General features: G+C 42.1%; 1 protein-coding gene across 3 annotated transcripts in view; it reads left to right on the top strand.

Annotated features, from left to right (window-relative positions):
* LOC108682658 (MOB kinase activator-like 2) overlaps positions 1 to 15,697 on the top strand; it is a 107,895-nt gene that overhangs the window by 29,226 nt on the left and 62,972 nt on the right. Inside the window, exon 1 of one of the 3 annotated variants that reach the window (XM_018171868.2) lies at positions 2,846 to 3,457. The exons of the other annotated variants lie outside the window; for them this stretch is intronic. Coding sequence (XP_018027357.1) covers positions 3,117 to 3,457 — 341 coding nt within the window. The 5' untranslated portion in view covers positions 2,846 to 3,116. Of the gene's footprint in view, positions 1 to 2,845; positions 3,458 to 15,697 lie in introns of those variants that run through there. 3 annotated transcript variants of the gene reach the window in all.

Here is a 15,697-nt window from a genome sequence, read left to right as displayed (position 1 = left end):
GGTTATTGTGGTGGTCAAATGAGATTCTCAACTTCATTGAAATGTTCCTCGTGTAATTTTTTTACAATTCCAGCTGTATGGATCAGGGACTTATTATTTTGAAAAATGGCGTTCCCCGATCCGGAAACAGTGCTTGAACCATTGGATGAACTTGGAACTCCAAAATTCCTAAATAGTCACGGCTGTTGATTCTTCCACGAAGAGAAATCATTGGTGCACCGGATTTCCAAGAAATAGCACCCTAGATCTTCACAGATCCCCTGCCATGTTTTACGGTTGGGAGGAGGCAGTCGGGATTAAATGACTCTTTAGGCTGTCTCCAAACGTAAACTCGGCCAGAAGTTGGAAATAAGGTTAAACGATGATTCTTCTGAGAAAATCTTAATTTTCCACTGCTCGCGGGACCAATTCTGGAGGTTTTTACACCATTCTGAACGCTTTGAAGCATTTGTATCTGAAACCAGAGGTTTTCTAATTGCGGCTTTTCCATAGAATCCAGATCTGGGCTGCTCTCGGCGGACAGTTTATATGGAAACTGGGTTCTGTATGTGTCCGTATTGAGGTCTGCAGTAATTTTACAGCCGTCTTTCGATTGTCCCTCATAATTCGATTGTGTATAATCACAAAAATTTAGTAAAAATATCTATGCAAGGATAAAATATCAATTAACAGCAACAATAAAACGTGAAAATATGTCACGTTTTCATTGTTTATAACATGTTAAAAAATTACGATATCAAAATGTCAGGTGTTTCCCTTATTTTGTCTAACCCCTGCATGTTTTGCTCTGGTATGGTATTTTTTTTTCTACGTCTCTTATTTTCTTCCGTGTATTGAAAAATGATACAAAATGAGAAAGTTATAGTTACCGGCCAAATATTACGTAAATCATNTCTCAACTCCTGTCTCTTATACACATCTAGATGTGTATAAGAGACAGGTGGTGTGGAGGTGCTGCACCAGCAGCAGTGGTGTGGAGGGCTGCACCAGCAGCAGTGGTGTGGAGGGGCTGCACCAGCAGCAGTGGTGTGCTGCACCGGTGTTGCACCGTTGCAACGGTTCAACTGCGAACAGCTGTTCAGTGATGTCGTGGCCTCCACGGGTTGTGGTTGCGTGTGGTAGTTGCAGTTGGCTCGTCGCAACGTCGCTGGTGAAATTATCAGGTCTACAGGCCTTTGCTATTGATTAGATGGCAGTATTTGTAGCCGTGTAAGCTGAAAGTGTAATGTTCTATGGTGCCCCATGATGGACGAAGCTCTGGTTGTGAAGGCCCGAGTAGCGGCATGATAGCTCTTCGTCGTATTGAGCGGAACGGACGAGACCGCTCCTCGTACTTCTACATCTTTCATTTCTTCTAATGCACTAAATTTATTCATGACTACATCAAATCATGTATCCTGATATATATAGTAACATTTTCGAACTTTTTTTGCTAATATAGATAAATTTTCCTTCTTTTCTTTTGGCGCAGAAAGGAAGGCCTAAAACTTGCCGATGTCAGAAGAGTTCGATCAGCTGTTCCAACTGTTCGGTGAAATGTTGAAGAATGCGATCATTCTGATGATTGAATATTGAACAGCATTGACATGGATGATGTTTATCATTAGGGATTAACATTAAAACAAGCTTGAAGTCTCTGCAGAGCGCTCGGTTTGTTACGACGCGTTACGCTTCCAGTGCGAGCAAGACGCTGAATTTAATGTTTTGAAAGTATGCTCCCATGTGTTGTTTCCTGTGCGTGCAACCTGAACGTCTGTGCACACAGGCGTTCAGAGCCTGCTCGTAAGATGCATACAGTCTGAACGCCTGCTCGTAAGATGCATACAGTCTGAACGCCTGCTCGTGAGATGCGTACAGCCTGAACGCCTTCTCGTGAGATGCGTACAGTCTGAACGCCTGCTCGTGAGATGCGTTCAGCCTGAACGCCTGCTCGTGAGATGCGTACAGCCTGAACGCCTGCTCGTGAGATGCGTACAGTCTGAACGCCTGCTTGTGAGATGCGTACAGTCTGAACGCCTGCTCGTGAGATGCGTACAGTCTGAACGCCTGTTCGTGAGATGCGTACGGTCTGAACGCCTGCTCGTGAGATGCGTACAGTCTGAACGCCTGCTCGTGAGATGCGTACATCCTGAACGCCTGCTCGTGAGATGCGTACAGCCTGAACGCCTGGTCGTGAGATGCGTACAACCTGAACGTCAACGAAGTCAACTTGTAATTAACGTTGTTCCGATGTTATTTGCATCAATGTATTTTGGAAATCGTAGTTTCTTCCAGCTTTCAAGCACAGTTGTGAAAGCTGGCGCAATGTTTAATTACACGCAGATACTGTAAAATGGGAAAATATCTAGAGTCCAGTTCCCAGTAACATCTTTTAATCCCGGAGGAACTTTTCTCCAAACGATTGGCTGAGCGTGACGCTGAGCTTTTTATGGATTGTTAGTGACAAACCACTACAGTAGGTATGGCTGATTTTTATTTGTTTAAGACCGTTTTCTTGGTCCTCATTCTCAGGATCGTTGTTATTAACTTCGAATTGTGACTACCTATACAATTTCCCGTCATTGTGCACGCGAGGATGCCTAGCCTTGATGAAGGCGCAGGAGTTCTGTGATACTGCAAGTCAGACCGCTATCGTGTCTTCCTCTCCCTAAAGGCTGACCACAATCGTGTCTTTCTTGAACCAATGTCAGAAAAAGTATAGTGTCTTTCACTGCCTAATGCTCAAACACTGACTCCGTTTCGCTTCTAAATTTACTTCCCAAATCTCAAATAAATCTTCGAATCTCAGTTTTGAAGTATTTAATTCGCCTATTTTTGCTCCTAACACAAATTGTTTTTTTTTTTCAGAGGATAATGTATTATTACTTTCCTCGATTGACCGCTATTTAGTGATTTTTTAGTTTAAATTTAGCTTAAGATTCATTAGTGTAGATGGGGTTCTTGGTTGAATTTTATGTTTAGAGTTATCAGAAGTGATGAAAAGAGAAACTGTGATGCTGATATAACCGCGTAAAATATGCTGCGATCCCAACGAAGGATGCACGCCTGTCCCGGTAGATCTAACCTCGTGCCTTGCGTTGTGATGACATAGGAGTAACCAACCTCCTGTGGCCCAAATGTTAGTCACGGGCTGTGCCAGTCAGTCTTCCATCGGCAGCTCTGGCAGCTCACGGCGCCCGGTGCAGCATTTCACCCCTAAACCTGCCCGCTCATCCCTGCCCAAGCTGTCCAGCAAACACGCCAATAACAACAACAGCGGCGGCGGCGGCGACCAAACCGCCGCTGCATCTGCCTCCGTCATGGGATTCTTAAGGGCTCCGCAGCATGTGAAGGCTCCCTCTGCACCCGTGTCTCCTCACGAGTCCTTCACTGAGAGGTTCTCCACCATGCTCGACCACTGCCAGAAGAAGATCCGTCTACTTCAAGGCCCTTCTTCGCTCTTCTCAACTCTAGTCACGTAAGTCACCACATCCGCCAGTATGAACGATTCCTTTTAGGTTCAAGAAAGCTATTTCTAGTCTCGCCTTGTTTGCTGCAGTGCCATTTTTGCACATGAGTTATGCAACTCACTCCCACTTTAATGCCAGTAATTACTCATAGGTCATTCAGTTGCACATGTGTCATAGGAACTGCGGCGTGTTAGGAGGCAGGAATTCGTTGAACATCGTTCGTTGTTGTGCCTTGCGTCGCTCTATAAGTAATATTCTTATATATTAATCGTGAAATTTAATCCAATGTCCGATTTCCGTGACCTCAAACTAAAGGTTTCACTGTGCAAATGTGCAATGTGTTCCATTGTGCTTTCGAATAGTTACGTTATATTATTTCCACGTAATATCAGTCTACTTTAAAAACCATTTGCCTTCCAATTCCCTTTGGAGATGAATATTTTCATGAGCTAATTGCAATTTGCGACCCACCATTATTTTTATTTGCCTAAAAATGCTGGGCTTTTACAAGTTGACGTCCTTGATCTTCATTTAGCAAGAGCGCGCGTTTCCCGCACTGCAAGATTTTGTTTGTTATGAGCACTGCAAGTCTAATTGCAGCGAGGTTGTTGATCCTCACAATCATTGTTTCGTCCTTTAAATTCATTCACTCTTTTGCATGCGTTCTCGTCTACTAATTTTGAGCTCTCGATCTTGTGCAGTTTTTCTAACAAACTGTGTTAGCTGCAGACAGACTGACTCGTAATACGAGTAATAGGATTGTTCAATTCACGTAGAAGAATGTTGCATCATTAGAGCAGCACAACGCGTTGAACTTTTTTCTCCTATCACAACATCCAAAATTAGCATTCCATGAACATTTTGGTCCTAGGGATGATTGATAACCGGTTTTCGAATTTGTGTGCCTAGTGCTTAAGAACCGGTTCCCGAATCCATGCCCAAATGTGGAGCTCGGAATCTGAGCGTGTTTGAATCAGTGAAAGTCTCAGCTGTTTTTTTGACTGCCGAGGCTACTGTACTAAGGACACGTTATGTGTCGGCACTGCCTTAACCCTTGTCAGACTGCATTATTTTACAGCGTTATAATCGTACCGAGCGTAGACACAATTGTTCCTACGTGTGCAGTCCGACAAGGGTTAAGGCAGCTGCTGTAGAAGTTTTTGCTTGCTGCTGCCATTTGATTGCCGTAACGGGTTTGGTGTCAGCGTGTGACCGGCACGTCCATATCTGAGCTTCGTCTTATAGCTCGACTCTATAAGGATTCCTTGCTGTCATATCCCAAATTCTGTCGTCACTGATATTCGTATCTTTATCGTTGCATTCTCACTCATTCGCGCTATAATTCTCCTTACTTCATCATTCCCTTGTTTTTAGATCGTTAATCGTTATTTTCATTGCACAAAAATGTGTACGTATACAGGTACAGTATATGAACTCTGGTGCAGCGACCACAATTTCTGAGCTGGCCATACCGCTTTCAGCGCTAGCGTTATTTACCCGCGGATTTTCTTTCTAGTGATGACGAATGGTGTGGGCTCATCGAGCGTCCGTCTCTTTACCATATAATGGACTGGCTGCGTATGTTGCCTTCTGCAGCCATACTTTTACGGATGATTTTTATTGGTGCGTTAATGTGTCCGTGTTGTGCATGAGGATTTGACTGATGAGTGTAACACCGACCAAAGTGTGACGTAGCTAAGTAATAAAGGTTAGTTGGCTTTAAACCATCACGGCCCGCTAATTGTATTATTTGTTTGTGCTATATTCATTGTAAGCGCTTTGAATTCAGTCAGTTGGCCAACGAGTGACGAGTATGAATAAACTTCAGTTTAATTAAAATGAAGTTCTATTTGCCGGCCCAACTTACTTCCATGCCTCTAACTTTGATCGTTAAAATTACTTTGTGCATTTATGAGCACCTGAGTATGATATATACGGTGCGTAGATTGCCGTAGCTATGGTGACCGGGTGACGCCTAACGTTCCTCCTCCGCGCCGTGTGCGTAGCTGCAAATCTCACCAGGAAATAAGCAGCGTACGTGCAAGAAGCAGCACAGAGAAACCTGGTCGGGCTTCATAGCTTTCCCTCCTACATCAATTAATGCAGATATGTGATTCAAATTAAGTGAATTATTCAGGGCTGCTATTTTTACGCCATTGTGTTCACTTGCTGGAAAATGTAAACTAGCTGATTAGTAGTCGTTCCTTGTATGAGAATAAATAAAAAGCGCCAGATAAACCCGGCCTTATTTATTTAGTACTAATTCTCTAATTCGAGAATGAATGCTGGGCCCTGATTTCTTAGGTTTGTGCAGAGTAAAAATAATATTTTTAGTCTTCGCGTAATTCTGGACGTGAATAAAATATATATTTTTTTAAACAAATCCCATGTGACGTTCACGATGAACTGGACCAATTTGCCTGCGCTAAATACGCGACATCTTGCCATTTTGATGAATCAAGTTTTTTAAAGGAGAAAATTTGTGCATCACTACTGGCATGACCTAATCAGCTTGTCATCCCTTTTGAAAATTCAAACATTCTTTGCCCTTTAATGATGTCAATTTATCATTAGGGCGTCAATGGCTTGTATCGCATGACAAAAATGTATTCCTTATTCCTTTTTGGACGAGTAAAAATTTAAACATTCTTTGCCCTTGAATGATTTGTTAATTTATCATAAGGGCGTCAATGTCTGGTATAGCATATTAAAAATGTATTCCTTATTCCTTTTTGGACGAGTAAAAATTTAAACATTCTTTGCCCTTGAATGATTTGTTAATTTATCATAAGGGCGTCAATGTCTGGTATCGCATAGCAAAAATGTGTATTCCTTTTTTGTACGAGTTACCTTGCTGACGTCACGACGTGCATTCAAGGACCCCTCTGATGGACTGCTTATTGACCTGTGCCGGCCCTGGTGTTTGCGATCGCGTCATGTTATGACCGCTTGCTTGTTCGGCCCGACTTGATATTTGGTCCGCCGCATCCGGGCGCGTCTTCGGGTCGCGTATACTGGAGGCAGGGTTACCGCTGGCCAAATTAGACTCGCCTAGAATTGTTTCCAAAATTCCTGCTTGAACTTCTATATTAGAACATCCGTGTGAATGATGTTAATTATTGAATAGTCTTGTTCGTAATCATTGTTTGTGCGTGATTAAGGAAATAAAAATTTGATGAATGCGATGCATACAATCGTCAATGTAACATTGAATTCGACATGCCGTGGGATTGCACAGTGTGTTGTTCAATGTCCCACTGTGAAGCTGTTCTTTCATTGCGCCATTTCAATGATAAGAGCTGCATGATTAGGTGGCAACCGCATTATTAGCGTCCAAATTAGAGAGCATAAAGTGTGGGACTTTTGATTGCCGCGCATTACGTCCTAAAAATTGCGTATGGATCGCTATTGTAAGCTGAACAGAGGACATGATGTATTGTGTTATTTGGAGCGCACATACGGGACGTTAGTGTACGCGAGATCCCGACAAAAGAAGTCATTGTCACGCGTGAAGTGTGTCGCACAATTGCAGCTCTCCTATATCGCGGCCGTGCATTTCCCGAGTCACGGCGTTAACGTGGCAGTAATTAGCGAGACCACTTTGCCATTTTCCATTTTTCATAAGCCAATTGGCTTTGCCGCGGATTAATTGAAGGCAGATCGATCGTTTTGTCGCATAGATTTTGTGAGCACTTCATACACTGTTCGGCCTATCGCCCTTTGATGGTAGATTTGTATTAAAGAATTTGTCATGGGGATAGCCTATAGCATTTCTCGAATACACTCTTGGTATTTTGAGATTATTTTTGTTGAAAGTCGCTTGCGACCAGCAGCGTTCTTATTTTCGTCAGAATTAATAGTTGCAAACGCTTTGGTCACGTCTGTTGGTTTTGCAAAGCTGAAATTCCACTCGCTGAGTATCGCATCAACTTCTGCTCTCTAAGGCTTACTTATATCATCGGTAAAGGCTTTCATTACAGCGACATTACAGCATTTCGTTCCTGCTCCAAGTTATGTCTCCAGTTCCTGAAAAAGCGTTTCGTTACAGCCCAAAACTTTATTTTTAATTGCAAATGCGGTTCTCTCTTCTCTCAAAATATAATTTCTGTTCCTACCAGTGCGGTTCTCTTTTGCCTTTAGTCGCACCTTCTGTATCTACACGTGCGGTTTGTTTCTCCCTCAGTTTCTCTTCTGGTAGGTTCCATGTTAATTATTGCATCCGGGATTTTTCTTCAAGCTTAAATAGCAAAGCACGGGCCAGGTCGGCAGGTGTGGGCGGTGAGCTCAGGTGCAGTAGAGGCCGCCGTGCCCAACATCTACGCGTTAGCGAGGTCATTGATCCGATGTGTTGGGTCATCAACTGAGAGTGTCCCGTGAGCCCGAGCTTCGTCTTCGTCTGCGCCGTCAAGTCCAGGGGCCATACTTTAAAAAAAAGTTAAGAGATCGTAAGTTCATCAGCCAATCATTGACGGCCTTTCAAGCAAAACCCACCAATCATAGGCAAGAAAATAGAGCGTAAGTACTTACGCGAATTTTGAAAGAATGGCCCCAGTATTGTAGTGGGGAACCACTAACACGTACAGGCCATCATGTCTTATGATGAACTGCGCTGTGCTTTCACTAGTTATTGTGTAAGGCATAAACACAATTATTCAAACGGTTAAAATACACGATTCGTTGTGGTTTATATGTTGCAGACCGCTCCTCTGACTCTGCTAACCGTCTTTAGAATTTGTCACTCATAAATCATTGAACTAGAGAATGAATTTGAGAAAATTGCGTTAACTCATCACATTGAATTGAATACTTTAGTGTGATAATTAACCATAATATCATCTTCATAATCGTCACGTATGAGTTCCAGTATTTGGCTGGTAACTCAATAGAAAAATACATAATATAATAGCAACAATTCAAAAATACTTGAATAGTTAAATTCCCGCGTGACAACAGTTTACATTTAATACTGAATCGTGCTGCCATTGCTGCACCAAATTCGACTATCATGACTACTGCGCACTTGATGCATTGCCACGACACGCAGAACACTTGCTGCTGCACACTGCCTGCCGGTCGCCAGGTGTTAGGCCCTGGAACACAAGTGCGGTGCAGGTGTGCTGCTTGTCATAAACTGTGAGGACAGGTGTCCGAGCCCTTGAACTAACGCTGTCCAATTATAATTACCTGTGACCGACTTGCTACGCATTGTCTCTTCTCCAGCATAACCCATGTTCACGGATAGGTCGACCGTCGGTGGTATTCGCATCTGAATCCTTGGTGACGAGAGTTACATGCAGTAGGCAAATGGTTAACCTGATGCTTCCCAGCTCGTAGTGCCTCTCTCATTTTCCACAATCAAATCACAGTAAATCTTAAAACTGCTTTAATTTGAGCACCCAATTCATTCGCATCATCACTAAACATGTAATCAAACAAATTCTATTCCCTTTGCGTTCTTTAGTTATGCAATATTTAATCGAAGTATTTTCGAGTCACAATCGTTGCTCGTAACAATTTTCGAACTGTATACTCTGATGCGGTTCTCTTTGAAGTGGTTTTGCTGTAGCGCTCCTCTCCTCCTCGCTGCCTCTGCGAGATTCCTTTGAAGATGCCAGTTTGTTGCCCTGTCGCCCATCATCTTCACTCTGAGGTCGAAGTAGCGACTTCGTAATCGATGTGTCGCGCGCACAAAAAGTGCCGCTGCATGACATCGATTCCTTATATAACCGGTCTTCTGCTCCTGCATGTCATGCTCGGGACCGCCCGGTGCATATAGCGAAGCTTCGTGTGTATTCAAGCAATATTCCACATTTTACATGGCCTATCTATAGACGTCACTAAGCAGAGATCTTGCAAACCTCATTGTGCGTTAATGCGTATTTTCATATTGATATCAATTCGAAGGGACATGCAGTCATTATTACATTTTATAAAAGTCTATCTACCTCAAGCTTGAGTATAGAAATTTTTTCCTGTGGTTTGTGCCATTAATTTAATGTGAGTTTTCAGTTTTACAGTTTTTTATGCCCACTACACCCGAGACTGTTCTGCATCAGGATTAATTTATTATTTTTTTTTATAACCAAGGCATGCGTGTTAAAAGCTCAAAAATTTTTTTGGGGTCAACAGGAGAAATTCCCATGATTATTTAACCGTGCTCCAGGTATTATTTTAAGTGAAATTCTCCCTGTACGAGTTGTTTTCTCACTTTGTACAGGAAATCTAAAATTTGGGATTGGTTCATCATCATCATCATCAATATCTTTGTTATTTGTGACGTCGAACTAGCATGTAATCTTTGAGCGAGCCAAGTTCTTGCCACCAAACAAACCTACTTCTTACCGTCACTACCAGCGACTGGCAATTTCTTAGATGAATCCTCGATTCATGCAAGTCAACCGGAAACGCAACATGCAGTCCTCACTCCTCCTCATCCCACCTTGAGGTTTTCCGGTATATTGTCATGACGAGATCTGCATTCGAAAACATTGCACTCTCCCGACTTCTGTATTATATCTGAAGCTTCGTATTTAGGCCGCCAACGCCCGGTCGGAGCCCAGTGACTCAACATCGCTCAATTGGTCCTTTAAAAAATTGCGGACGTTGTTCGCCACGCTCTTCAAACTTGACGGTCATTTTTAGGGCGCTACCCTGGAAGCATCGTCGGCCTTGTGGATTTATTTTGTATGTTGGCTCACGACAAACTTGGCGCTGTGTCAATTTGGATGGAGAATTGAGGCGTTCAACAGAAACTCGATCCTTTAGTGGTGAGGGCTACTACGAATTTTTTAACGTGGTGGTGGATAATTTTGATGCATTGAAATGGTTCCAATTTAGGTCAACCGTGTGAATATAGGTGGAAATTCATCGCAGTATTTGAAAGGTTTTTATAAAATGTTAGCATTATAATTTAGAACGATACCGTATGATTTTCCAGCATTCTGCTCGTGTTTATTTTGAGTTTCTGGTTACTCTGCATCGTATTCTGCCTATCACTGAACTGGATCATCTCGATTGAAAACGTGTAATACGTTACTTGCTGCGTTAATCAACTTCAGTTTTTGTGTGCTGTCGATGAGTTTGGCGAAAGCTACCCTAATTTCATACAAAAGTCAAGTATTCGTTTTAAATTGACGTTTTTCCCCTAACAGCGCACAAGCATGAGCCCATGATCCCTATATGCATCGGTGTAAACATAATATTGAACTTGAGAACTTTTTTGCCTTTTCGATTTATTCACATTTCACTGATGAAAGTGAACGTTCGGATATCACTGATTTCAATGTATTTTGCTGCCATTTTTGTCTCGTAACTTAATTGCTTCATTCTTTTCTATAATGTTACTCATTGTCGGGAAATTCTCATTCTCCTGGCTTATTGAGTATTTGTTAATTAATTACGTAATATTCTAGTTTTCATTCGTATTTTTCTTGTATTATGCAACAAATCTAACTCTTTAATCTGAGTAGGCTCACTATTTATATTGCCTATTTTTTGCTAATTTTTAGTCTCGCGGGCGTCACCTGGTCATGCAGAAGACAAATGGGCCATGGGCCTATTTCTTTCTTCAGTGCCGACACTTCTATTCTATTCTTCTATTCTATTATCTCAGCTTTGGCACTATAGCGGAATCGTAAACACAGCCGCGCTTGTGATCTCGATAACGAAAATTCTTACATCTCGCAGCCAAGTGCAAGCCCTCGCGTACGTCATACGTATAGTGATACTTTTTATATGAGCTATTTCATTGCAGCAGGCTAGGCTCATCAATGTGTACTCAACCCTCAAAACTTGGCTCGCTTCAGCCTGTACACGCGTGCGTGTCCCTAGCTGTCGTAGCTTTTTTTTACTTCTTGTGATTCACGGCCGTCCAAGAATAATCGCTCGTTGAAAATAAATAGGGATGAAAATAACCATCGTCACTCTAACTTCGCTACTCGGTTGGCGAGCAGTGTCAGCTCAACTTTTACCGTTTTGAATCCGTTTAAAGTTTAGCATCTGGTATAAATTGCTCATAACAGGATACTATTAAAAATTTCACTCAAAGAATATTATTTTGGTCTGAAACGAAGAGCATTTTTTACACGCAAAGCTTCACGACATGATCCCCAAATTTAATTGTGCTCCGTTTTCTTTGTCTGAAGCGTGGAACTCCTGGGCGATGAAGTGACGTCACGCGAATGTTTGTCGATCGTGCAGATTTTGATTGTGCGAACTGTGCAGGAGCGCTCGTAAACTGGCCATATCTCACCCATCGCGCTATCGAAGGCTATCGAGTCGCTCTTTCTATGTTTTTATCTTCTACCGCCAGCTCACAAATGCGGCAATATAAGTCGAGGAGAACTTTCTTTGGCATCCCCGAGTTTCTTCATTTAAACTAAAGTCTGTTGTTACCGTGGCCTTGCAAGGGCGCTTCGTCCTTGCTTGCTTCGTCCTCGGCTGCTTGAAGCTCAGGGCATCAGAATTTTGCAGCTGGCCTCGCTTCTCCAAAATAAGTTAGCCTAAGCGGCTCAGAAAATTTTATCGGGCATTCAGTAGCCTTCGATTTTGGAGGGATTAGCTGCGGAAAACTGAATTATTGCGATTTTACCTTAAAATTTTTTGTGCCGAGATCTGCTTTTTGACCTGACATGATAACATAGACGCAAACATTTCTAAAGTGCATTAATAATCTTCATCAATGAATTTCGGTTATGCTGTACGTATATTACCATTGAAGTTGGTCGAGCAGTGCGAACTATAATTTATTCTTATAATTACGAATTAAAAGTCCCTTTTGCTAGAAGGCTGTAGTTACAATATACAAAAAATAGTCCTAGCAAGGATTATTTTTGACGTGTCTGCTCCAAATTAAGCCTGCCGCAGAAATGTGACGTGTGTCTGGCACCATTTCGTCTCTTAATGAGAAGAAATGTTTGCCCTGCTTCTATGTGAGGAACTCCTCGAATTTATTCTTGATTGTTCATAACTCTCTCAAACTTACCTCTTCGTAGCCAGGTTCAGCCGCACTAAATGTAATGATCGCTATACAGTTCATTGGCCGACCTTATGTTATAATTTTAGTGCAACCAATGCAGCGTTTCCATTCAGATGTTATCCTTTTTCGAATCCTTGCGAAACGTGTTGTGATTATAGCTAAGTACTTTAGTGTTCCAATTCTAGAACTCGTTCTCATATTCTGATAATTTTTTTAGCCTAAATAATGAGTGCTGAAAGCCTGAAGGGGTCTAGACCGGCGCACGTGAGGCCAATGTGCGTCACAAGAAGCCGTGACCACCGCAGACCGTCGCTTGCCGGCCACCGTGCAGCGTCCTGCGCTCCCTTCATCTAACGCTGTCATTCTCACGTCCCACTCACGCTCTGAAAAATGAACGGCTCATATTGTCCAAATAGTGACACTTTTATTGTGACACTGATACGTCTTTGTGATGAGTCAAAGTGGGTCAGGATGACTCACACATGGGCAAAAAGTGAATTGTTATCTAGACAAGTTTCACTCATTGCTCTGAGTGCACGAACATCACACGCGCCGCTTCGTCGCCACTGACCCATTTGTTTTGGCATAATTTGTTGATGTCAAACGATGACATTGACATTCTCCAAACATTTTCTTTGGAATAAGTCATGATATATGTGGCCTCATAATGTGGTGTGTCTGGGAGATGTAGGCATTTCAAATTTGATAAGCTAACGTTTGTTCTTTACGAACTTCAGACGTGCCGGTATTTGATAATTGCTTTAGTTTATTCTCCTTTAGTTATTATTACTATTATTCAGCTTTGCTCGGCTTGTCGTGTAGTATTACTAGAAATGCACTCGTTATATACGAGTTCGGTCTTTTTCCATTAAACCCAACTGCGCGTTTTTCACTGCTGCGTTATATGCGTCTGCTTTTTCTTACATGTTTGCCGTCTTATTTACTTTCGTGTCAGCATCCTTATAGCAGGCTGGTCAGCGCTGAGAAGCCCGCGCCGGAATCTTGCCGTTCCCAAGTTAATTGCGATGTGAGTGCCTGCCATTCCGTAATTCTTCTAGCGAGCTCTGCGCTCCTCGCAACAACTTAAAGCGTTTACTAAGTAAAGGTCCGACGCCTGGTCCTCAGTAACGGCTTATTTTAAGACCTTGTTGCGAAGAAATTGGCAAGAGCAAATAAAAACTATCGAAGTTTTTTGGGACCTTGTTGCGAAGAAATTGGTAGAAGCAAATAAAAACTATCGAAGTTTTTTTGGGACCTTGTTGCGAAGAAATTGGCAAGAGCAAATAAAAACTATCGAAGTTTTTTGGGACCTTGTTGCAAAGAAATTGGTAGGAGCAAATAAAAACTATCGAAGTTTTTTGGGACCTTGTTGCGAAGAAATTGGTAGGAGCAAATAAAAACTATCGAAGTTTTTTTGGGACCTTGTTGCGAAGAAATTGGTAGGAGCAAATAAAAACTATCGAAATTTTTTTGGGACCTTGTTGCAAAGAAATTGGTAGGAGCAAATAAAAACTATCGAAGTTTTTTTGGGACCTTGTTGCGAAGAAATTGGCAAGAGCAAATAAAAACTATCGAAGTTTTTTGGGACCTTGTTGCGAAGAAATTGGTAGGAGCAAATAGAAACTATCGAAGTTTTTTGGGACCTTGTTGCGAAGAAATTGGTAGGAGCAAATAGAAACTATCGAAGATTTTTGGGACCTTGTTGCGAAGAAATTGGTAGGAGCAAATAGAAACTATCGAAGTTGAGAAGTGAGTTTTTCCTGCTAGAGTGTAGGTTAGATAAAAAATTCTGAACAAGTTCCTATAATAGCTTTTTTTTATTGATTACGACAATTTAGATTGATTGTATCCGTAACCGTAGTATTTTTAGTATATTTTTCACTTTCCTCAAATGATGTTGTTGAAACGTCAATCTATGCAAAATCTATCGCTGCGGAATAAATACAGTTCTATGTAAAATAATGTAATTAATTAAAATTGATCGTCCATTGCAATATATTTTTAGAAACATTATTCCCGTAGACCGTTTTGGCCGGCACGTGCTCGTATTTTCACAGCCACCCTACAGATTGAGGTTTGTATCAATGTGTTGTTTGGTCAAAATCTTGCTTGAATTTATGCTGCATTGTTGCCGTCATTCCTCGCGTCGGTTTTGTACATGAGAAGGCATGCCAGTTCATTGCAGTTGAGGTGCAGTGCAGCTTCATTAATGCACACTCGTGTACGACCGTTGCTCTACTTAAGACTTGAACTTAACCATAGCTTTGCTCTCAAAGCAAGGTGCTCACGTCATACGTGTCACGCTTATGATTTTTAAACTCAGAAAAGGTATTTATTTTCACCAGAAGCATATATATATATACTTCGCTATCATGTGACGGTTCGCCTTATCACGTTCGTTTTCTCAATCGGATCACTCAACTTATTTGTGCGCTTGAATTTTCCTCTTTTGTTGAAATTCATTGCTAGTATATAGGGAAACCAGAATTCGACATAGAGGCCTCTCTGCAGCCAGCATTCACATGTCTGCCGTTCCCGCCAATGTTGTTGTGTACCATGAGATCTCGTTACCGTGATGTTACCGTGATGAACGATATCTTGACAGTTGAAAAGCGGCTGTCGTGTGCTCTGAGCATAACGGTAGGAGGTTTTGATACCGTGATGTACGATCATACAGCTATTAATACGGCTGTCTTGTATCGTGATGGTAACGGTACGAGGTCTCGTTACCGTGATGAGCGAGCGCCGTGGAGGAAGTGCGCGAGCAGCCGGCGCAGCGACGTCGCTTGATCGCTCAAGCGTGCGCCGGCGCTGCTGTGTCTGCGGCTCGTACCATCGCTGCTCTGCGACTACCAGCTCCGCTGTTACATTCTCATGCTTCGTGCGTTAGTTCACAAGATATCACATCGTATCATTCTAATTCAATTAATATTAGTAATTTGAAATGTATAAAAAATTGTTTGTTATCTATATTTTGTTGAAGTTAGGTCAGTTGTCGTAGTATCAAGCAGCTCATTTAGATCGATTCCGCTTCGTTCGTCATGGTTCTTTTATGCTCTCGTCTTCTATTGCGAATCGTTTTATTTGCTTTGTTAGTTTTCTCTTGCCATTGAAGGGAGTCAGTAGCCCAAGGGAATGTTGATTAAATTCCTTGAATTTGAATAATGCATACTTTGCTTGCAATGAAGCTGCGCGGCGATAACTTCCCGCGTCCTTAACAACTTGCGTGCGCGAAATGAGACTTGGCGTGAGCTCGTTGATGCAGCGCATG

Source organism: Hyalella azteca, unplaced genomic scaffold (genome assembly GCF_000764305.2).
Source record: "Hyalella azteca isolate HAZT.00-mixed unplaced genomic scaffold, Hazt_2.0.2 contig10446, whole genome shotgun sequence".
Lineage (NCBI taxonomy): Eukaryota > Metazoa > Arthropoda > Malacostraca > Amphipoda > Hyalellidae > Hyalella > Hyalella azteca.
Note: the sequence above shows the minus strand (reverse complement) of the source record. Positions and strands in the feature narration are given on the sequence as shown.